Source organism: Gopherus flavomarginatus, chromosome 1 (assembly GCF_025201925.1).
Source record: "Gopherus flavomarginatus isolate rGopFla2 chromosome 1, rGopFla2.mat.asm, whole genome shotgun sequence".
Classification (NCBI taxonomy): Eukaryota; Metazoa; Chordata; order Testudines; family Testudinidae; genus Gopherus; species Gopherus flavomarginatus.
This window is the reverse complement of record NC_066617.1, coordinates 357,818,707-357,842,158: the sequence shown is the minus strand read 5'-3', so window position 1 is coordinate 357,842,158 and position 23,452 is coordinate 357,818,707. Positions and strand designations below refer to the sequence as shown.

The following is a 23,452-nucleotide window of genomic DNA, read 5'->3' as shown; positions in this document are numbered from 1 at the left end:
AGGAAGTATCTAATGGGATCCCACAGGTCAGTCCTGGGTCTGGTATTATTCAATATTTTCATTAATGACTGTAATAATTAAAGTGAGAGCATGTTTATTAAATCTGCAAAAAACATCAAGTGAGGAGGGGCTGCAAGCACTTTGGAGGACAGGATTAAAATTTGAAATAACCTTGACAAAATTAGAGAATTACTCTGAAATCAACCAGATAAAATTTAATAAAGACAAGTGCAAAGTACTTCACTTAGGAAAGAAAAACCAAACATACAACTACAAAATGAGTAATAACTGGCTTGGTGGCCGAGCTGCTGAAAAGGATCTGGGGGTTATAGAGTGGATGACAAAATGAATATGAGGAGTCAACAATGTGATGCAAAAAAGATTAATGTCATTCCAACATGTATTAACAGGAGTGTCATATGAAAGACATGGTCTGCTCTACTCAGCACTGGTGAGGCCCCAGCTGGACTACTGCATCCAGTTCTAGGCGCCACAGTTAGGAAAGATGTGGCCAAACTGGAGAGAGTCCAGAGGAGCTCAACAAAATGATAAAAGGTTTAGAAAACGTGACCTATGAGGAAAGTTTAAAAAACTGGACATGTTTAGTCGTGAGAAAAGAAGACTGAGGCGCAACCTGATAACAGTCTTCAAATATGTTAAGACCTGTTACAAAGAGGTCAATTGTTCTCCATGTCAACTGAAGGTAGGACAAGAAGTAATGGGCTTAATCTGCAGCCAGAGTTAGATATTAGGAAACAATTTCCAACTATAAGGATAGTTAACCTCTGGAATAGGCTGCTAAACGAGGTTGTGGAATCCCCATTACTGGAGGTTTTTAAGAACAGGTTGGACAAAACACTTGGTAGGGATGGTCTAGGTTTATTTGGTCCTGCCTCAGCACAGGGGACTGGACTAAATGACCTCTTGAGGTCTCTTCCAGCCCTACATTTCTATGATTCTATTCAAGTTTTAATTACAACTACAGGCATATTTAGGGGAACAGAACAAAATTACCCAATTTGGATACAACCAGGATACCAGGGTTAACACCCTTAACTTTTACAGAAGTGCTATGGATCTTTAATGACCACAAATGAAGCATAACAAATAATCCTGTCCTCCACAATAACTGCATTTCCTCCTTTGCAATCCCAACATTTCCCTGCCAGGTGGAGTAATTTCACACCAGGAAGTCAAGATAAGGGAAAGCAGGGAATTTGACAAATAGCAGTGGTAATTCCCTGTTATAGAAATTGATAGGTTGCATCACAAGGATACATTTAGATTTTAAGAAATATCAAGGATCTCAGGAAAGAATTCTCTGTGTATCTCACACTAAATGCAAATCTTGTGTTTACTTTATGCCCCATATTTCTCCCTTTGCACTATCACTCACAGATCAGCTCCTGCAAATGGTGGAGTGCTTGTTTTACCTTCACTGTCTGAACTGGGAAGCCTGCGTTTATGAAGTCGTCTTAACTCCTTTCCGTAGCGAACACTTTTCTGTGAGCCATCGCTTTCTGAATCCTCCTTATAGTTAACTTGTCTCTTCTGATTCCGCCTTGATCTTCTCCGCCTAGTTTCCAGGTAATCATCATCACTGTAATCTGTGTAATCACCACTTTCTGCAAAGAAGAACACAGCCATATACTTTATTCTGTTAAAATGAAAATGCACACTCACTGTCACATTTTCAAAAGATATGTTTGTTCACACAAAGTGCAACCTTGAGCAAACAAAATCAACCACTCTTTAGTCACAGGAAACCCTCAATCATTACGCTTCTAACGGGAAGGTTGTTATCTTGTCTGGGTAAAGTCTCATACTACTCCACTGGCTCCCAATTCATTTCCAGCTTGAAATTGCCATCTGTTTTTAAAATTCCACTATGGATTTGTCCAGTTACTCTAACAAACCTCTCCCACCACTCCTCTGGTTTCCTATTATCTTTCTATACAATCCTTTTTATCCTTCTATACTCCTACTTGTGTGAAACATACTTGTCCTCTACAGCTCCTGCCAACTGGAACAACCTGCTTGAATCTGAATTTATGATATAATCTCATTTCAATCTCCTCTGGAAAATACCTGTCCCCCCATGTTTTTATTTAACTGTAATTTTATTATATTCAAGCATTTTTAGACAACATGCATGAAAGATGTTGACAGAGTAACACTGAACTGTAGGCAGTGGTCAAAAATGAAGTGGGTAAACTCAATTCCCCAAACGAGAAGTGGCTAAACTCTGTGTACCTGAGTTTACCCTTGACTATACTACTGATGGTAGGAAAGTACAGATTAATTGTTCTCAAGTCAGCTACAAGATCAGTCCTATAGATTTCAAAGCTGCAGCTACGCGTTTGGTCAGAATACCAGATGACAGCATTTATAACAACCGACCCACCGTCATTCCTAGTTCTTGGTTCACCAGCCTTCTGCAGAATTAGTACTTTCTTAGGGTCTAGCTTGTCAGCCACTTTTTCCAACAGCTGAAAATAACTGTGGTAGCTGGATCATGTTTAGCTACTTTTTCTTTAAACCACATCAAAAACATTATTCCACAGTGTTAATGCTGCTTTTTCATTCACATCATGAGCTGCCCTATCGTGTTATTAACTGAAATGACCCAGACTAAAACAGCCGCATTTTTCTCTCAAAAACATTAAGGAAAAAATGAGAGTAAGTCAGTAAGAGAGCTCAATGAGAAACCTCAGAATTCTGGAGATGAAAAAAAATAAAGCAATCATCCATGTTTGTTATTTTTTTAAACTCAGTGTAAGGCGAGGCAGGCTCTCCGGAAAGGGAGCTTATGGGGGTAAGGAAAGGAACACATAGTTTGGGCTACCACCCTTGGCGGGGGGGCAGGGAGAGGAGATTGAGAGAGAGATACACTGCCTTGTGGAAAGGAACAGGACTGAAAACCTCAAAGACTGAGGTTCTTTATATTTGTCCACAAAACAGATGAATACTGGGCATCAGCAGTGCAAGCTTCTCCAACATCAAGCTGCCATGGAGGGATCACTTCCAGAGATAAGAAGGGAGTTCAATTTCCAGGCACACTGAGCCTTTGGCCTCTCTGCCAGCTGTTAACAAGAGTATTAGTGCATATATTAGGGTGGTATTTTTTTGTGATGGACACATGTCCACTAGGAACTGAATAAGAACTGCTCCCAAGCGTTAAGCTGCATTAAGGTGTAGATTAGTAATAACTTCAGATCCTTTAGCTTCTGCATCAGTTGCTCGCATATTTTCATTAATAACAGACTACCACCATTTCCACTATGAATCTCTATGTGTTCAGACTCTAGCCATTTCTTTCTTACACTCATTGTTGGTCTCTTAATGGCATGCAGAAAAGGAAGACAGCTTACGGAACAATTATTTTAAGTTCATACACCTTTCTTATAATTTGCCCATACATAAAAACTCACACTGGAGACCAGCCCTTCCATGATAACCCATTTCAGTCTGCAGCTCAGCTGACTTCAGAAAGATGGATACAATAGTGGAAATTCAATACTGCAATGAACTAATCCTTGATGATGCTGGGTGCCTTCAACTCCCAATGGCATTACGTAGTTTTGGGCCCAGTCCTACAAAGTAAGTGACACTCTCGAGAAAACTCTTCCTAAAATGTGCTAACTCCTCATGGAATGCTATGAGAATACATTTTTAAGAGACAAAATTTACTTATTTTCTGAGTTATTTCTTCTTGATTAGTAAGGACAAATAAACATAAGAAAAAAATATCTTCTCCCCTTAGTTCATTTGCTTCCACTGCTTATTCCTCTGGTAGGAATCATTTTTACAGAGTCAATTGTATTTCAGACAGAGGATGGATTTTCATTGGGGAACAGACAGTATAAGGCAAGGAACAAAGATACTGTTCTCATGCAAGTGTCCCTAGTAATTAAGGTTCAAAAGAGAGAAATATCAAAACCACAGATGCATAGATTATAAAGTCTGAAGGGATCACTACTGTAATTTAACTTTTTCCTCTAATCTAACATAAATCATAGTACAAGAATTCCTGCAGTTAAGGAAATTATTCTTCCCTACTAAAAATCAGGGATTGAGTTTCTAATAGCAATAGGCTTTTCAAAGTTTTCCATGAGGCATCAGCAGATCTCTGGGTAGACACAATGAAATAGTTCTTTGAACTACTTTTCCTGCTAAGTTTAAAAAAAATATTGTGCACACACAAAATATGCAAATAGAGATGCAATTGGAAATGAAACATCAGGAATCTGCAAATTCTACATACAATTGCCTGTTTTGCCCTCACAACTTAAGCATGCATTTAAAAATGAATGTGACCCAAAGAACCTAGCACTCAACACTAATTTCCTTTTGTGTATTTTGAAGAGAACACTCAGAGCAAGTGAAAACCTTAAATACGGAACACAAGTGTTAAAAAAACAGTACTCGCATGGCACTTTTCATTTCCAAAGTAACTCTCAGAGACATCCAATTAACTACCACAACACCTCTATTACAAAAGCATTAGCCCTATTTTTACAGCTAGAACATTAGAAGCACAGATGACATATGACTTGACTGACTCCATATAGCCAAGTCAATGTACAGGCTAAGATTAGAACTCAGGAGTTTGTAAGCCCCCGTCCTTTTGCTTGGGCCCTCTCCTCTCACATACAACAGCTAACTCTGAAAAAGTTAAGCTTACCAGACTCCCTACTTAAATTGTCCTCAGAATCTTCCTCTTCATCATCCTCTGAATATTTTTTCTTGACTGTTTTTCTTCGTAACCGCCTGCTTTGTCTCATTGGCCTGGAGTGGTGTCGCCTGGGTCTACGGGCACAGAACTCTGTATCACTGTCTTCATTTGACAGCTGATCATCTTCACTTTCATCTGGGTTTTCCTCTGATACAACAAACTCATCCTGAGATCTGTTAAAAAAAAGTTACAGCCAAAAGAGAGATACTTGAAACAAATGGACTAAAATACTGTACTATATAAGAGTTAGATATATTTAATATCGCTTATAATAAATATAGAAATGTATTACTGAAATAACATCTGCATCTTTTTTTGTCAGGAGATCCTAAGAGCATTTCACAAAAACGAATGAATATTCTCACAACTAATGTGAGGCACCAAATCTTTATGCTGAGATTAACATACTCAACACCGAAATTAAACACCTGCTGCATACCTGAAGGTGTCTTTACAGAGTATAACATTTGTGACAATGTTCCTTCTCTACCTTGGTGGGTCCCGCGCTTATTGGCAGATTTGCTCTCCTCAATGATTTTCCCCACAGTCTGGGTCAACTCCTCCTGTGTCTGATTAGGAGTTGGGAAGTTTGGGGGGGAACCCAGGCCTGCCCTCCACTCCGGGTTCCAGCCCAGGGGCCTGTGGATTGTAGCTGTCTATAGTGCCTCCTGTAACAGCTGCATGACAGCTACAATTCCCTGGGCTACTTCCCCATGGCCTCCTCCAAACACCTTCTTTATCCTCACCTTCCTCCTGGTGTCTGATAACTCTTGTACTCCTTAGTCCTCCAGCAGCACACACTCTCACTCTCAGCTCCTGGTGCCTCTTGCTCCCAGCTCCTCACACGCACTTCCTCCCCTCTGGCTTCCCCTCTCCCCCCGACTGGAGTGAGCTCCTTTTTATACCCAGGTGCCTTGATTAGCCTGCCTTGATTGGCTGCAGGTGATCTCATCAGCCTGTCTGCCTTAATTGGTTCTAGCAGGTTCCTGATTACTCTAGTGCAGCCCCTGCTCTGGTCACTCAGGGAACAGAAAACTACTCATCCGGTGACCAGTATATTTGCCCTCTACCAGACTCCTGTACCCCACTGGTCTGGGTCTGTCACATATCCCTCCCCCCTGCTCAACACCAAGGGGATGGGCAGCTTGGGATGCCAGACAGTGCACACGTGACAAGTCATTGGCATTGCCGTGACAGCTCCCTGCTCTGTGTTGCACACAGAACTGGAAAGGTTGGAGGGATAAGAACCACCTGGTCACCCTTGTGTTCTTCTTGTTCCACTGCATCCATTGAAGAGGGGCATGGTCGGTCACGAGGACAAATCTGCGCCCAAGCGCAATGCTTCCATGGCCCATTTTACGGTGAGGCACTCTCTCTCCACCACTGCATATTTTTGTTCCCTCCGAAGGAGTTTCCTACTGAGGTAGAGAATTGGGTGTTCCTCCTCCCCGACCATCTGTGATAGAATGGCCCCCAACCCTACTTCCTATGCATCCCTCTGCAGGATAAATACCTTGGTGAAATCAGGGGCTACCAGTACAGGGTTACTGCAGAGGGCAGTCCGTAGGTCTGTGAATGCTTCCTCTGCCGCTTCCGACCATCTCACCAAATCAGGTCCACGGGCTTCCACTAGGTCTGTCAGGGGGCTTGCCCTTGTGGCAAAATGGGGGATAAATCGTCTGTAATACCCCACTACACCTAGGAATGCCCGGACTTGTTTCTTGCGATGTGGTCGCGGCCAATTTTGGATGGCCTCCAACTTGTTCACTTGGGGTTTTACCAGACCTTTTCCCACAATGTAGCCAAGATATTTGGCCTCTGTAAACCCTACAGCGCACTTGGCAGGGTTTGCGGTAAGGCCAGCTAGCCTGAAGGTATCAAGGACTGCCTCCACCTTCTCTAGGTGGGTTTCCCAGTCTGGGATATGAATGACCACATCATCCAAGTAGGCAGCAGCATAACTGTTATGCGGGCATAATAGCTTGTCCATGAGGCGCTGGAAAGTAGCTGGGGCTCCATGTAGTCCGAAAGGGAGGACAGTATATTGAAAAAGACCCTCTCGTGTAGAGAATGCAGTCTTTTCCTTTGCGTCTTCTGCAAGGGAAATCTACCAGTACCCCTTTGTCAAGTCTAAAGTAGTCAAATACCAGGCATCACCCAGATGGTCCACTAGCTCATCTATGCAAGGTATGGGGTATGCGTCAAACTGTGATACTTCGTTTAGTCGCCGGAAGTCATTGCAAAAACTTGTGGTGCCATCAGGTTTGGGCACCAGCACGATTGGGCTGGACCACTGACTGTGGGATTCTCCGATGATCCCCAAGTCCAGCATTTTTTTTAACTTCTGCTTTTATTTCCTCCCTTTTGGCCGCTGGCACCCGATAAGGCCTCATTGTTATTCTGGCCCCAGGGTTCATGACGATGTGGTGATATGTCTCGGCTGTTCGACCCGGTTTTGTTGAGAACACATCTTGGTTCCGGAAGATCATCTCAGACACCTCATTCTTCTGGTCTGGTGTTAAATCGAGAGACACTCTCACCTGTTTGGAAGGCTTGTTTTCCTGGGTTAGGTCTTTTTGGATAGTTATGCACGCCTCTTGTGCATGCCAGGGTTTCAGAAGGTTGATGTGATAAATCTGTTTTTGTTTTTGGCATCCTGGCTGCCGCACCTGGTAGGTTACTTCCCCCACGGGTTCAACCACCTCATAGGGTCCCTGCCATTGGGCCAGAAGCTTGCTTTCTGCCGTGGGTACCAACACCATCACCCGATCCCCTGGCTGGAACTGTCGGACTTTTGCCTGGCGATTGTAATGGGTTCTCTGGGCCTCCTGTGCATTTTCCAAATGTTCCCATACAATAGGGGTGACACGGGCTATCCGGTCTCGCATCTCTATTACATGTTCTATTATATTTCTCCCCTCATTGGGTTCCTCTTCCCAGATCTCTTTGGCGATGTCTAGTATGCCCATATAATAACTCGAAGGGGGAAAACCCAGTTGAGGCTTGAGGTACTTCCCGGATAGCGAACATAAGGTAGGGTTGTAGGGTGTCCCAATCCTTCCCGTCCCGACTTACCTTATCATAGCCTTGAGGGTTCGGTTAAACCTTTCTACCAACCCATCAGTGTGCGGACGGTAGACGGAAGTTCTCAAGGTATGTATATGAAGCAGCATACAGAGGTCCTTCATTAGCTTTGACATAAATGGGGTTCCTTGGCCTGTTAATATCTCCTTTGGTAACCCCACTCGGGCAAAGATCCCCACTAGCTCTTTGGCTATCGTTTTAGAGGCTGTGTTCCGCAGGGGGACGGCTTCTGGGTAGCAAGCAACATAGTCCAAAACAACAAGTATATATTGGTGGCCCCGAGCTGTCTTTTCCAGGGGTCCCACTAGGTCCATGGCTATTCGCTCAAAGGGGACCTCTATGATGGGAAGGGTACCCTCAGGTGGGGACAGGGACTGTGCAGCTGACACTCTGGGCAGGATGCACAGTACCTCCGCACTTCTTCATGTACTCCGGGCCAGAAGAACCGTCGTAGGATTCATGCAGGGGCCTTCTCTACCCCCAAAAGCCCCCCAAAAAGATAACTATGAGCAAGACTTAATACAGCATTCTGGTGTTTGTGAGGTACTAGGATCTGCTGTACCTTCTGCCCCTGTACTGGTGCAACCCGGTATAAGAGATTCTTCTTCATTATGAAGTAGGGTCCTGGTCCCTGGGTTTTCCCTTTCACGGGGACCCCATCTATTTCAGTCACCTCCTTCCTAATGTTGTTGTACCTTGGGTCTTCAGCCTGGTCCCGTCCAAAATTTCCTCTCCCGGGGCTAATCTGCTCAAGAACTAGGGGCCCAGTCTCTGTTGCCTCTACTGGTTCAGAAGTGTTAGGTTGGGGGGTCAGACTCAGATGCTTCTCCCTCCTGGGTGGCCTCCTTTTCAACTGCTCGGGTCCGCCTACCTACGAGAGTGACCCTCTGGCTTTGAGTCAGTATTTGGGTTCCCAAGGCCTTAGCTGCCCTCCTTTCCCTTTCCCTTTCGACTTTCTACCCCTGTCTGGGTATGGAAAATAAATCTGGGGATATTTCAGAAAAGACTGGGGGTTGACAGTCTACTGTGGATGCCTCACTAACTTCAGGATTCCCCTCTGTCTCCAAGCCTCCTACTGGAAGTAAGTCTCCAAACCCTGCGAAGTCCCTCCCTATGAGCACCAGGTATGGGAGTTTAGGGACTACACCTGCTGCTACCTCAGTAGTGTTCCCCTGAATCTCGAGTTTTACTGGGATGGTGGGGTAATAACCTACTGTCCCATGGACACATGTTATCCCTGTACGTTTAGCCCACAGCAGCTGACTACACTTCACGAGCTTCCCTGAGACAAGTGTGATAGCACTCCCCGAATCAACCAGTGCCGTGGTCTCTAACCCATTTAGCTTTACTGGTCTGGTGTACATACGTGGGGTTAGTGAGACCCCCACAAGGTGGATTAGGGAGCATGGGTCTGCCCAGTTCCCCAGGTTACGCTGCATCGGCTCCTCAGCATTGGGACACTGTGCAGCTATATGTTCCCACTCCCCACAGGCATAACATCTGTATGGGGCCCTAGGCATTCTCCGGTCTCTTGGTTTGAGCAGTCTAACATCACAATCTTCTTCCCCCTCAGTGTTCTGACTCTTTGTGGCTTCTGGTGGGCCTTCAGCACCTCTCTTTTTCCACCTGGGCTCTCCTGGTGGCCCAGGCACCCGAGCTTTAGGGCTTAGTGCTGCTGGTTTAACCCGGGGTGCCTCTTCCTTAACTGGTCGGGTCAGCTCCCTCACCGTCCTTCACCTCTCTACCAGTGCAACAACGTCATAATAGGTGGAGAGTTCGTTCTGGCTTACCCAGGCACAAAGGTCTGGCGGTAGTCCCCTCAAGTATCGGTTGACGACCAGAACCTCTAGTACCTCTTCCGGACTCCGGGACTCCGTTCGCAACCACTTTCGTGCGAGATGGATGAGGTCATACAATTGGGACCGCGGGGTTTTGTTTTCCTGGTACCTCCACTCGTGATACCACTGGCCCCGCACTGCTGTCGTTACCCCAGATCTGGTCAGGATCTCTGCTTTCAGCTGGGGGTAGTCTGCTGCAGCCTGTTCAGGAAGATCATAATAAGCCTTCTGGGCCTCCCCGCACAGGAATGGGACAAGGATGCCAGACCACTGATCCCAAGGCCAGGCCTCCCGTAGGGCTGTCCTCTCAAAGGCCAGAAGATATGCCTCTACATCATCCTCCTGCATCATCTTCTGCAGCCAATGGCTGGCCCGCATGATCTGTGTCCCATCATGGCAGCGGTTCAGCTCTGAAGGGTCTTTACCTGGTTTACCAGTTCCCGCAACAGAGCTCAGTCTTGAGAAGCCTGGTCCATCAGCAGGCGATTAGTCTCTTGCTGCAGCTGCACTGCCTCCTGTTGGGCAGCTGCCTGGACATGGGTAGCCTCCTGCTGGGCCGCCGTAGCTTGTACCAATGCCCGTACTAAGTCATCCATTGTGCTGAAAAAAAAGTAAACCCTCTACCTTTTTTGTTTGTTTTTTAAATCACCCTCCTTCTTCTGCCGCGCTGTGCACACCAAATCCCACCTCTGACACCAGTTGTGACAAAGTTCCTCCTCTGCCTTGGTGAGTCCTGCGCTTATTGGCAGATTTGCTCACCTCAGTGATCTTCCCCACAGTTTAGGTCAGCTCCTCCTGTGTCTGATCAGGAGTTGGAAGGTCTGGAGGGGAACCCGGGCCCGCCCTCTATTCAGGGTTCCAGCCCAGGGCCCTGTGGATTGCAGCTGTCTATAGTGCCTCCTGTAACAGCTGCATGACAGCTACAATTCCCTGGGCTACTTCCCCATGGTCTCCTCCAAACACCTTCTTTATCCTCACCATAGGACCTTCCTCCTGGTGTCTGATAACTCTTGTACTCCTTAGTCCTCCAGCAGCACACCCTCTCACTCTCAGCTCCTGGTACCTCTTGCTCCCAGCTCCTCACACGCACTTCCTCCCCTCTGGCTCCCCCCTCCCCCCGACTGGAGTGAGCTCCTTTTTAAACCCAGGTGCCTTGATTAGCCTGCCTTGATTGGCTGCAAGTGATCTCATCAGCCAGTTTGCCGTAATCGGTTCTAGCAGGTTCCTGAGTACTCTAGTGCAGCCACTGCTCTGGTCACTCAGGGAACAGAAAACTACTCACCCAATGACCAGTATATTTGCCCTCTACCCACTGGTCTGGGTCTGTCACACATTACATAGTAGATTAGGACAGTAAGTGACTTCAAATGCTGTATCCAATTGAAACTGCAGGTGGCTTTATTTAAGCTGAATTCTAATTGGACCAGGACTTCAGGATAAACATCACTATTCTTATGAGACATTCTTTAAGTACCCACATCTGGTCAAGACTTCAGTTTGTGTGTCTTCTATGAAATATGGCACCCTCACACCTACAGTGCCCTTTGTCATACTGGTTCAGTAATAGTTCAGGCAGAACACCATCTGTGAAACAGTTTCATGTTTCACCTACAATAGGTGTTCCCTTGCGATCTCTCATTCAAGCACTGACCAAATACAAATTTATTCACTTGTGAGAGTTGAAAGAATCATATCCATGAAGCTGATGCGCTTATGGATAAACTTCTAATTCACTGATTTATATAACCGGTCTTTCAGCACTACTGTCATATAAAGACTTATAAATTTCTATAGCAGTTAAGCAGCCTACCTGAAAAGAAAGGTTCTTATGCAAGAGTAATAGGCATCCAACTCCCATATCTGAATGCAAACTCTAATCTAACATCCAACAGATAATTAGTAGAGATTATTGTTGAAAATATGTGGACTCAATGTGACAGATGAATGCAGTGCTAATTCAGTGAGATTTTTGCAGGCTGAATTCACTAACTAGGAAAGTTCCAGAACATCTTGCTCAACCACTGAAAAACCTTCAACACAATCACATGTGGAAAATGGAGCTGAAGAGATCTGAATAGAGATAGTTCCAAAACACAACAAGAGGGGTAATGAACAATGTGTCAGCCTCAAGGACTCTCAGCAAAGAGGGGGAAAAAAAGAGGTCTTGTACCCTAGTGTGTGTCTTTAGAAAGCATAAAAAAGGACTGAAAGAAATTCAGGTCTGTCTGCTCTGGAGGATTCAGATGACTAGAGAACTAATGAAATGGCAGCATCCCAAGAAAGTGAAAGTTGAGAAATTCAGAAGGGGAAGGGATATTTAATCAGACTGCTAACATTTTAGGTTTCACGTTCTTAACAGGTTAAACGCTACCTTTTCCTGATCTCCACATCTAGTTCTGCTGGCTTCTGAACCTCAAATTTGTAGTATGCTAAAAAAATTGATTTCTATAGCTTTCTTTAAGCTACTAGAGATGAAGCTTTCAGTCTATCAGTACTTCATAATTCTAAGATATCTATGAGGTCTTGTTTACACTAGAGAGTTGTGACTAGATTTTCTATACTGATAGAACAGAAAGATGCCTTATACTGGCACTGCAATTCCCATACAGTAAGAAACAAAACTATATTGGTATAAGTCACCTTTATACCAATAAAAATGTGTGTCCACACTAGGGCTTTCACTGATGTAACTACTTTTGTTATGTTTAAAAAAAAAAACTACATACCCCTAAATGAAAGAGTAAGACTAATAAAAAATTTAAGTCTAGACCTGACTTAACAGAAAACCCACTCTTACAGCTTCAAACCACAAAGAGACAACTAATGGCATCGTAAGCTCACAGAAACCTGTAGTGGTTAATAACCCAAGACTAGTAGTTTAACAGCTACCTACCCATCGCTGATCCTGAACTCATCCTCACTCTCTTCCTCATCCAGGTTACTATCACTATCGAGGTCGTTCAGTCGCCGTCGCTTCTTGCGACGTGCTGCAGCCGCCCTTTGTGGCCGCTTATTTTCTTTTCTTTCTTCCTCTAGGATGGTGGAAATGTCTTTTCCCCGGTGACCTGTGATATTAGACATGTCTTTGCCTCTGCCACCACCTGTGTTAGTTGGAGAAAGGGAAAATAAGCTGCAAGTTAATTATAGCATTTTTCATTCAACTTCACAGAGACCTTCCCATCCTCTTGCTAATTTCAACTTCCTTTTATAAAGGAGACCCTTTTCATCATCCAAGACTCAATTTCTTGAACCCAGGTTTCTTACATCCACAGCTTTATTATAGAGAGAGTATATTTTGGAAGGGATATAATCCCTAACATTGGGGGCTCAAAGCAACTATTTACCCATGGGATGTTAGAAAGAAGTTTCCCTATGGGCAGGTTACTGGACAATTGTCCATTACAGGAATGCCAGCACCTTCCTCTGAAGCATCAGATATTGGCTACTGTCTGGGACAGCATACTGGGATAGGTGGACCACTGATCTGATAGGAACATATTAAAATGCTATGCCATAAGATAAACTCAGGCACACGCACACACAAAACAAGATTATGAATGTTCTTGGAGGACAAGAGGTCTGAATATGATGTAGGACTGAAGGAAAGCTAGGGAGTGGATTCAAGGATATGACACATGATTGGAATAAATGAAAAGGAACAGTACTAATACTAAAAATATTGTTATTGACAGAATAGAAGAGTGCGGTGAGGGAAGAGGTGAGACAGGAAAACTAGAGATATGGTTCTCGTAGTCAAGGTGAGAGATCCCCAAGTCATGAATAAGTGTTGTAGTGGCGGGGGGGGGGGGGGGAGAGAGAGAGAGATGAAAGAACACACTGATTTTAAAGAAGTAGTAACAAGGCTTAGTGAGGGAACTGGGTGTGGCTGAAGGAGCGCTGGGAATTCTGAAATGGCATTAGCAGCTTGGGAGACAAGGGACAGTAGCAGAGTTCTTAGTGATGCCAGAGAGAGAAGGAAGTGGAGAGGGATTAGGAGGAAAGATGAGCAGCCCTGTTTTGGAGACACTGGATTTGAATTCGTAACAAGACATCTACAAAAGGCGTAGTTGTGAGATGTGAGAGTCAGTCAATCAATGGCACCATCACTCTCTACAGAGCCTGGTGTAGATCCTGATGATTTCTTTGGCAATCATCTATAAAGGACTGCCAAGGGAGATGGGAGTCACCAGGCAGCTGTATCCATAAGCCTTCTTCCCGGCTTATTTTATTCCAACCACTTATGCACCAGTAATTAGCATGTGCTAAAACTATTACCATAACTGAAGGCAAGAGGTGGGTTGTGGTTGCACACCCCATCACATGCAACTTGACTGGGGAACTGGTTTTGAAAACTGGCTGATTAGGAGGTGACATGAGCCCTACCACAAGGAAATAAGTAGTGGGAACATTAGCTTAGTACAGTGTTTAACAGCCAGTGTTTAGATACGTAGGCTGAGCAGCAGTCAGGGTATACTGATATTTATTGATGCAATTATGAAACAAAAAATAAATACAAAGTGTGCGCATACGTTCACAATCCCCAACCTGAAGAAGAGCAGTGTGTGGCTCGAAAGCTTGTCTCTCTCACAAACAGAAGTTGGTCCAGTGAAAGATATTACCTCCCTCACCTTGTCTCTCCCTCCACTTAACATTTTGCTTGTCTTCTGAGACTGTAAGGCCTTCAGGACAGGGACTATGTCTGTGTATGTTTCTATGGCCCTTAGCACAGTAGGATCATAGAGCATCAGGGTTGGAAGGGACCTCAGGAGGTCATCTAGTCCAACCTCCTGCTCAAAGCAGGACCAATCCCCAACTAAATCATCCCAGCCAGGGCTTTGTCAAGCCTGACCTTAAAAACCTCTAAGGAAGGAGATTCCAACACCTCCCTAGGTAACCCATTCCAGTGCTTCATCACCCTCCTAGGGAAAAAGTTTTTCCTAACATCCAACCTAAACCTCCCCCATTGCTACTTGAGACCATTACTCCTTGTTCTGTCATCTGCTACCACTGAGAACAGTCTAGATCCATCCTCTTTGGAACCCCCTTTCAGGTAGCTGAAAGAAGCTATCAAATCCCCCCTCATTCTTCTCTTCTGCAGACTAAACAATCCCAGTTCCCTCAGCCTCTCCTCATAAGTCATGTGCTCCAGCCCTCTAATCATTTTTGTTGCCCTCTGCTGGACTCTTTCCAATTTTTCTACATCCTTCTTGTAGTGTGGGGCCCAAAACTGAACTCAGTACTCCAGATGAGGCCTCACCAATGTTGAATAGAGGGGAATGATCACGTCCCTCGATCTGCTGGTAATGCCCCTACTTATACAGCCCAAAATGCCGTTAGTCTTCTTGGCAACAAGGATACATCGTTGACTCATATCCAGCTTCTCATCCACTGTAACCGCTAGGTTCTTTTCTGCAGAACTGCAACCTAGCCACTCGGTCCCCAGTCTGTAGCAGTGCATGGGATTCTTCCATCCTAAGTGCAGGACTCTGCACTTGTCCTTGTTGAACCTCATCAAGTTTCTTTTGGCCCAACTCTCTAATCTATTTAGGTCCCTCTGTATTCTATCCCTACCCTACAGCATATCTACCCCTTCTCCCAGTTTAGTGTCATCTGCAAACTTGCTGAGGGTGCAATCCACGCCATCCTCTGGATTGTTAATGAAGATATTGAACAAAACCAGCCCTAGGATTGACCCTTGGGGCACTCCGCTTGAAACCAGCTGCCAATTAGACGTGGAGCCACTGATCACTACCCGTTGAGCCCGACGATCTAGCCAGCTTTCTGTCCACCCAACCCATCCCATTTCTATCCACCCTTTCTATCACAACCATCAGGGTCGGCTCCAGGCACCAGCACGCCAGGACAGGGGGCGCTCTGCCAGTCGCCGTGAGGTTGCCTTTGGTGGCTTGCCTGCAGAGGGTCCGCTGATCCCTGCAGTGCTTGGGGCGGCAAAATACCTAGAGCCACCCGTGCAACCATCAAAGGGTTTCTTCAAGTGATGTGACATGTGCATGGATCTATAGGTAGGGTACAATCTGAGGCCCTATACCCTCACACAACACCATATGAGAATGATGGAGCATGGTCACTCTCTCTGCTGTCCTAACCACTTCTGGTCCTAAAGGCTCAGAGTGTCCCCCATGATAAGTAACACCATGTTTGGATGGAAGTGCTGCAGTAAGTAGATACCACTTTAGCATTAAAAATGTTTTGTTTCGTTATCTTTATCTCAGTGGGACCGAACCTTGCAGAAGTGGCACTCAAGGTAAGGCCAGGGCTGAGTGGAGGTTGCAGCCTCAAGTCCTAGTTAAAAGATAACCCAATTATTTTCTTCTCTTTTTCCCCTTCAGGATCCAGACAGCATTGAGGGCCTGATGAAGTAGTAAGTGATGGCAGACTCTTTCCTGGGAAGTCACCTCCTGTCGCCTACATGGCAGGGGCTGTATAGGCACCTGGGGCGATGGAGGGAGACAAGTGGCCCCCAGAGTGCCAAGGAAGGATAAATTGGGTTGTTTTATTTATTTATTTGTTAGGGTGAGTTTGATGGATAATCCCTGTACCATGCACACAGCGAAAACTCTGCACATCCATTCTTTGGTGCTCTAGTCACATACTGGGCCATACTGACACAGCTGTGGTCTGTCAAGCAGGGGCGTTTGAGCTGGATTTCCCTTATTATAAAAGTGAAGGGGGTGGCTGATGGAGTGTTCTCTGTGAGGGCTATGAGACTCTGGAACCTGCTCCCCCACTTAGTCCATAACAGCTCAAATTTGGTGACTTTCTGGGCACACTGCAAATGACATCTGTTTAATAAGGTCTTTAGAGAAAGCCGATGGTATACCTCCTACATGAAAGGAGGTGCCTGGCAGGCGGGCAGGCAGAGTTCCCGTGGAACTCATTGTAATGCTTTTGAAAAAACGGGCATTGTTCTGGGGATTCAAAAAGAACACGTGCAAAGGATTATCTGAACATTTTAAATATGCAAGAGATGCTGAAGCACAAATCCCACTGACAGGCAATAGGCACCGCGCTCCTAAATCGCTTGGGCATGCTTGGAAAAATCTGTCCCTCAGCTCTTCACCACGTCACAAAACAAAAATAAAAGACAGATTAGAATAGTAAGATTAGGTTATAATTTTCTAACTTCGTTCTAATTTTTTACTATTAGCTCCTTCCACCTGAGGATCACGAAGAGATTTACAAGCATTAATGAGTAAAGTTTCACAACACATCTGTGCTGTAAGGTAGTACTGACCAAGATCAGGGCCAACATTTTCAAGATGTTGACTAGTTTTGGGCACCTCAATGTGAAAACACATAGGAGCCCAATTTCCAGAGGTATTGAATACCAGCAGCACCCAGTGGCTTCCCAATCTGGCCATCCAAAGTTAGGGAGCAATTATAAAATGTTTGGTTCTTGATGCCCAGTTTTATGTTTAGATATTGAAAAAAGTAAAAACTGAACTTAATTATCATTAACAAAAGCAACATGACTTTTCCCTACATGGACTCTCCAACACATGATACCCATTGCCCCAGAACCAGGCAAATACAGTAGCAATTTCCATTTGAAAGAGCACTAGCAAAAATTTCAAGCTATGCAGAGATTCAGATGAGGTATCAAAAGGTCAGGACTACATGCATTCCCTCTGGCACTGTAATAGAATGCGCATTATACCAGCCCAGCATGTCACCATTTTAACTATACAAATAGTAAGTAATAAAAACATACCTCCTCCATCGGCCTCCTTGATATCATCTTCTATTGCTTCATCAATTGCCTCATCAAACTCATCAAATCTAAAAATAGTATCTTTTATTTATTACTTTGAAACAGAGCACAGTTCAGATATATTTTGATGTCACGCCTCAAAATCTAAAATAGCTGTAAGAATTCAGAGTGCTTCAGACATTCCAAAATTGAGGGAAAGTAATAAAATAATCAGAAAAACGTCATACATATTCATAGTGTACTAGACAGATGCTCAATGGGTTTTTTAAAAATATGTAGAACATTTCCAGCTTCTAGCAGGATGGATATATATTACTACCTAGGCTGACTTACTAATAATTTAGATAAATTCACAAAAACACTTCCTTCTTACAGAATATGCTACTGAATTAAAAAAAAAACACAATGTGAATATTTTGTTTTAAAAGTATTTCAGAATTTTTTCACAAGAAATAGTTGCTTATTGATTATGCAAAACTTTTTTTAAAATTTAGATGGCATATGCATCTTTGTTTTTCAGGACAGCCTTCTCAGATGTCTATACAAGTCTCACGTTAAGTAGTCAAGTTATCTGAATTTTGATTGCTAGTGTGCGTTTCATATTGTTCTACTTCTGCTCTCTAAACTTCTAAATTGGGTAGTTTACCTACATTTTAGACTAAACATAATACATGCTTTACAGAATTCTTCATTTGAAAAAACATAAGAATGGCCATATTTGGTCAGAACAATGGTCCTTCTAGCCAAGTATCCTGTGTTCCAACAGTGGCCAATGCCAGGTGCTTCAGAGACAATGATCAGAACAGGCAATTACTGCGTGATCCATCCCGTTGTCCACTCCCACCTTACAGCAGTCAGAGGCTAGGGACACAGAGAGCATGGGACTGCATCCTTGACTATCTTGGTTAGTAGCCATTGATGTATCTATCCTTTATGAGCTTATACAGTTTTGGCCTTCACAACATCCCCTACAACTAGAACCACAGGTTGATTGTGTGATGTGCGAAGTACTTGCTTTTTTTTTGGTCTAAGCCTGCTGCCTATTCATTTCATTGGGCGACCACTCCTCCTTGTGTTACGTGAAGCAGTAAATAACACTTCCTTATTCACTTTCTCCATATCAGTCATGATTTTATAGACCTCTATCATATCCCTCTTAGTTTTCTCTTTTCTAAGATGAACAGGCCCCGTCTTTTTATTCTCTCCTCATATGGAAGCTGTTCCATACCCCTAATGATTTTTGTTGCCCTTCTCTGTACCATTTTTCAATTCCTGTATATCTTTTTTGATATGGGGCAACCAGAACTACATGCAGGATTCAAGGTGTGGGCATACCATGGATTTTTATGGTGGCATTATGATATTTTCTCTATTATCTACCCTTTTCCTCATGGGTCCTAACATTGTTAGTTTTTTTTGACTGCTGCTGCACATTGAGAGGACATTATCAGAGAACTATCCACAACGACTCCAAGATTTCCTTCTGTAGTGGTAACAGCTAATTTAGATCCCATCATTTCGTGAGTATAAATGGGATTATATTTTCTAATATGCACTACTTTGCATTTTTCAACACGGAATTTCATCTGTCATTTGGTTGCCCAGTCATTCAGTTTTATGAGATCTATTTGTAACTCTTCACAGTCAGTTTCGTATATAACCATCTTGAGTAGTTTTGTATCATCTGCTAATTTTGCCACATCCTTGTTTACCCCTTTTTCTAGATCATTTGTGAATATGCTGAACAGGACTGGTCCCAACACAGATCCTTCGGGACCACCACTATTTCTCTCTCTCCATTCTGAAAACTTCCCATTTATTCCTACCTTTTGTTTCCTGTCTTTTAACCAGTTACTGATCCACGAAATCTTATCCCATGATGGCTTACTTTGCTTAAGATCCTTTGGTGAGGGACCTTGTCAAAGGGTTTTTGAAAATCCAAGTATATTATATCCACTGGATCACCCCTGTCCATGTTTGTTGACCCCCTCAAGAATTCTAACAGATTGGTGAAGCATGATTTCACTTTACAAAAACCATGTTGACTCTTCCCCAACAAATCGTGTCCATCTATGTGTCTGATAATTTTGTTGTTTACTATAGTTTCAACCAATTTGCCTGGTACTGAAGTTAGACTTACCAGCCTGTAATTGCCAGGATCACCTCTGCAGCCTTTTTAAAAAATTGGTGTCACATTAGCTATCCTCCAGTCATCTGGTACAGAAAATGATGTAAGTGATAGGTTACATACCACACTTAGTGGTTCTATAATTCCATAAATGAGTTCCTTTAGAACTCGAGTGACTACTATCTGGTCCTGGTGAGTTATTTACTATTTAATTTATCAATTTGTTCCACAACCTCCTCTATACCTCGATCTGGGACAGTTGCTCAGATCTGTCACCTAAAAGGAATGACTCAGGTGTGGGAATCTCCCTCACATCCTCTGCCGTGAAGACTGGTACAAAGAATTCATTTAGCTTCTCCATGACAATCTTATCATCCTTGAGTGTGCCTTTAGCACCTCAATTGTCCAGTGGCCCACTGATTGTTTGGCAGGCTTTCCGCTTCTGATGTACTTTTAAAAAAAGTTGTTACTTTTTGAGTCTTCAAATTCTTTTTTGGCCTGCCTAGTTTTCCATACAACTTGCAGACATTTCACTTTTGTGACTATACCTTTTAATTCCTGTTTACCTAGCTTCCTCATTTTGCATAGCTCCTATTTCTGAAGTTAAATGCTACTGTGGTGGACCTCTTTGGTACTTTCCCACCCAGACAAGGATGTTAAATTTAATTATATTATAGTCGCTATTATTTATAGGTTGAAATATGCTGTAAAGCAAACTGGAAGGACAAAAGCAAAAGTATTCTTCTTTCATATTTTGTATTTTTGTTATAGAAGACTTTATAATTGTGAATGTGACTTTGTACATACAGAAAGCAATTTAAAGGCAACCTGCAAATAGAAGAAAACAGTGTCTGTTCCCTCTTTGGTTTGATGTACAAAAGAAGACAGGAGGGTTTTGTTTAAAAAGATATTATATTTTATTTCTTGTTGGAAATTCAGGTCTTGTCTACCTTGGTTTCCCTGGAAGATACTATGGATGAGAAAAAGGCTAGTAGGCCTATGACATCAGATACAAGGAAATGAAATTGGATTGTCTGGAGAAGTAAATTTTATTCAGATAGATAAAATTCTACTTTTTTCCCCCCACATATCTTTTTTAATTTAAATGTTTAACAGCTGAAGAAAACCTCTTTTAATAAAGGTTCAGCCCTTAACTGAATGTGAGAGAGATCCTCATTCTGTACCTTACATGCACAACAGTGAAAACTATTCCTAATATTTCTGATATTTCTATGAGTGAAAACCACCAGGCTTTCTTCATAACAAAAGATTCCTGGCCTTCTTTGTACATCATAAAGAAGGAAATCCTCACATTTGCATGTCACCTTTAAAGTGTATTTATGGTAAAATGAGCAACTCTGAAATGACACCTTTGTGAGGTTTATTCTAAGATACTTCCAAACAAGTTTATTTTCTTCTAACAAAAACATTTTCGCTTCATTTTGTCTTTGGAATAATTAAGCTATTCTTTCCATTCCACATGTCACTACTAACAACTATTTTGGAATCAAGTGCTAGCTGACAATTGTCTTTTCATACATGAAGCATAGTAGATGGCAGCTTGCTCTTCTGCAGTTTTATTAGTTCAGTAGTGTTGATTTTGTATTAACCTGTTCATCAGTAAGTGATGCCGATGACTCCAAAGACATAAAGAAAGCAGGTATCCGAACAGAACTAACATACATTTTATAGATTCATTTGTGAGCAAAATGAGACTTTAGGGTTTATTTCCCCTCACTGAAGGAGGGCCTACACAGTTCTCATTAACACAAACTAGACTTCCATTGTGTACGTGTGAATTTGAAGTCGGGTACAGACAATACACACACACACAAATACATTCACAAACTCAAAGACATCTATGATGTACTGTGCACGAGATACTTGTCTGTCATTTTAGATAGTAAGACTGAGTTTCAAAATGTAAAACTGTATGAAACAAATTATTTCCATTTAAAAATCACTAGTCTCGCAGGATTTTATAAACCCATTGCAGTACTGTCAAAATACCCTACAGGCAAAAACATTTTCCTCTGGGTCAGTGATTGCCTCAACTGTCAGGAACATGACAGAAATCTATAAAAACCTGCCCTTAGCATCATTTCTCTTACAAACGATATTGAATTCTGTATACCACCAGTGACATTTTCCTCAGTGTGGCATCTGCTGTTAACAAAGGGAGGTTACTCCTGAGGGCATTCTGCGCCAAAAAATTAAAATTTCTGCACACAATATTTCAGAATTCTACAAAATTCTGCAAATTTTATTTGCCAAATAAATGTGGAGGCTCCAGGATGGTATTGGGGAGAACAAGCCACTGGCTGCACAAAGGTGGGAGATCACAGTGCAGCTCTGCCCCGGGACACAGACTCAGCGGTGAGGCTGCACCCACTTCTAACACAGGACCAGGCCTGCCCCAGAAACACCCCAGGGCCCTGCCCCTCCGTGCCAGGTGCACCAGGTGTGGGCAGGCAGACTCAGCAAGGCAGGATCCAAGTGTGGAGGGGCTTAATGTGGGGGAATCCAGGTGTAGGTTTAGAGCGTTCTGTGTGGGGCAATCTGGGTGCAGGCAGCTAAGTAGTGGATCTGGTGGCACAGGGGCTTGTTGGAGGGTTCCGAGAGCAATGGTAATGGGACTCTGCAGGGGGGTCCAAGTGAAGCTGATTAGGGCTCAGCGGGGGGGGGGGGGGGGGAGGGGAAAGTGACCTGGTGTGTATGTGGGGGGGAATAGAGCTCAGAAGCGGGGCTCAGAGGGGAGGTCCAGATGCTGGGGGAGTTGGGTGGGGATCCAGGTGCAGCTGGCTGGGGCTTGGCAGGGGTAGGGATCTGGGTGCGGATGGTTTGCTGAGGTGGCCCAGGTGCAGAGAGACTGGGACTTGGACTTGTGGGAGTGTTCTGGGTATGGGGAGGGGGTGAGGCTTGTCAGGAGAGTCTGGAGCATGAGAGTGTCTGGATGCTCGGGGGTTGGGTGGATGGGGGAGCAGCTCCCTGTACAGAGATCCCTCCCCCTGCAGTTGAGGAGCAGGAAGTGTGCAGGAGTTTGCAGAGCTTCCTACAGCTGGCAGAGAAATCTGGGGTGGGTCTGACATGGCCCCGGATGCCATGCAGGGGAAGAGAAATCCTCGTCCTCCCCTGCCCTGCCAGGACTAGCAGCTGAGCCTGGCATAGGGTAAGAACCAAGTCTTCCCCAGTCCCACCCGCTGCCATAATGCGATTTAGCTCTCTGCTGGGTACCCTGGTTACCTGAAACATACTGCTGGGGAGGGCCAAATGATTGCTCTTGTGGCTTCCCTTTGCTTTCCCATCAGAAAATCATTCTTCTGAAGGGGAAGCAAAGAAATCTGAGGGAGACAAATTTTGCACGTGTGCAGAATTCCCCCAGGAGTAGGAGGTACCGAAAAATATCTACAGTTAATTAAGAGAAAATTCCTGAGTGCTCAGTGAACATCATGCTGGCAAATTCATCACGTTATACTAATTCCCTATCACTCCCTGAGAGGAGTGCCAAATTAGTTATTGGCTTAAACACTGTTGTTGCCAGCAGGGTTTTAAACAGTTTCCTTGTGGACCAACGTGGACACTGATCACTTAAAAGCAGTGCTAGCTATGCTGTACTACAGACTACATCTGTAAGTAATCTACAGCACAGTTCTAGAACACACTGGGGAGGGGGGCAGGGGGTGGAAATCTTATGAACCTGTTAGCAATAACTGTCTGGAAACACTGGTGACATCACTATTCTGTTTCCAGCTATTCTGCAAAGGTAAAGTTCATTTTTCTCACTGTATCTTGTGGTAAGGGTTTCACTTGTACATTGCTTCAGGTGTTTACAGAGGAAAGGGACAATAGAAAAAGAGGAATAGGAGCACAAAGCTGTCAGATATTTATATTAGTCAGTCTTCCATGAGAGGGGAGAACCGATGCACCGGCCTGCA

The 23,452-nt window shown here is 43.9% G+C and overlaps 1 protein-coding gene across 5 annotated transcripts in view; it reads right to left on the bottom strand.

The window, feature by feature from the left end:
* RSF1 (remodeling and spacing factor 1) overlaps positions 1–23,452 on the bottom strand; it is a 131,926-nt gene that overhangs the window by 29,662 nt on the left and 78,812 nt on the right. For all 5 annotated transcript variants that reach the window (XR_007772577.1, XM_050940345.1, XM_050940336.1 and 2 more), the window contains exons 12-15: positions 17,390–17,457; positions 12,551–12,758; positions 4,685–4,908; positions 1,434–1,625 (exon numbers count right to left, since the gene is read on the bottom strand). Coding sequence is in view for 4 of the 5 variants with exons in the window: in XM_050940345.1 (XP_050796302.1) it covers positions 1,434–1,625; positions 4,685–4,908; positions 12,551–12,758; positions 17,390–17,457 (692 nt within the window). In the remaining variant the exon portion in view is untranslated. The remainder of the gene's footprint in view (positions 1–1,433; positions 1,626–4,684; positions 4,909–12,550; positions 12,759–17,389; positions 17,458–23,452) is intronic.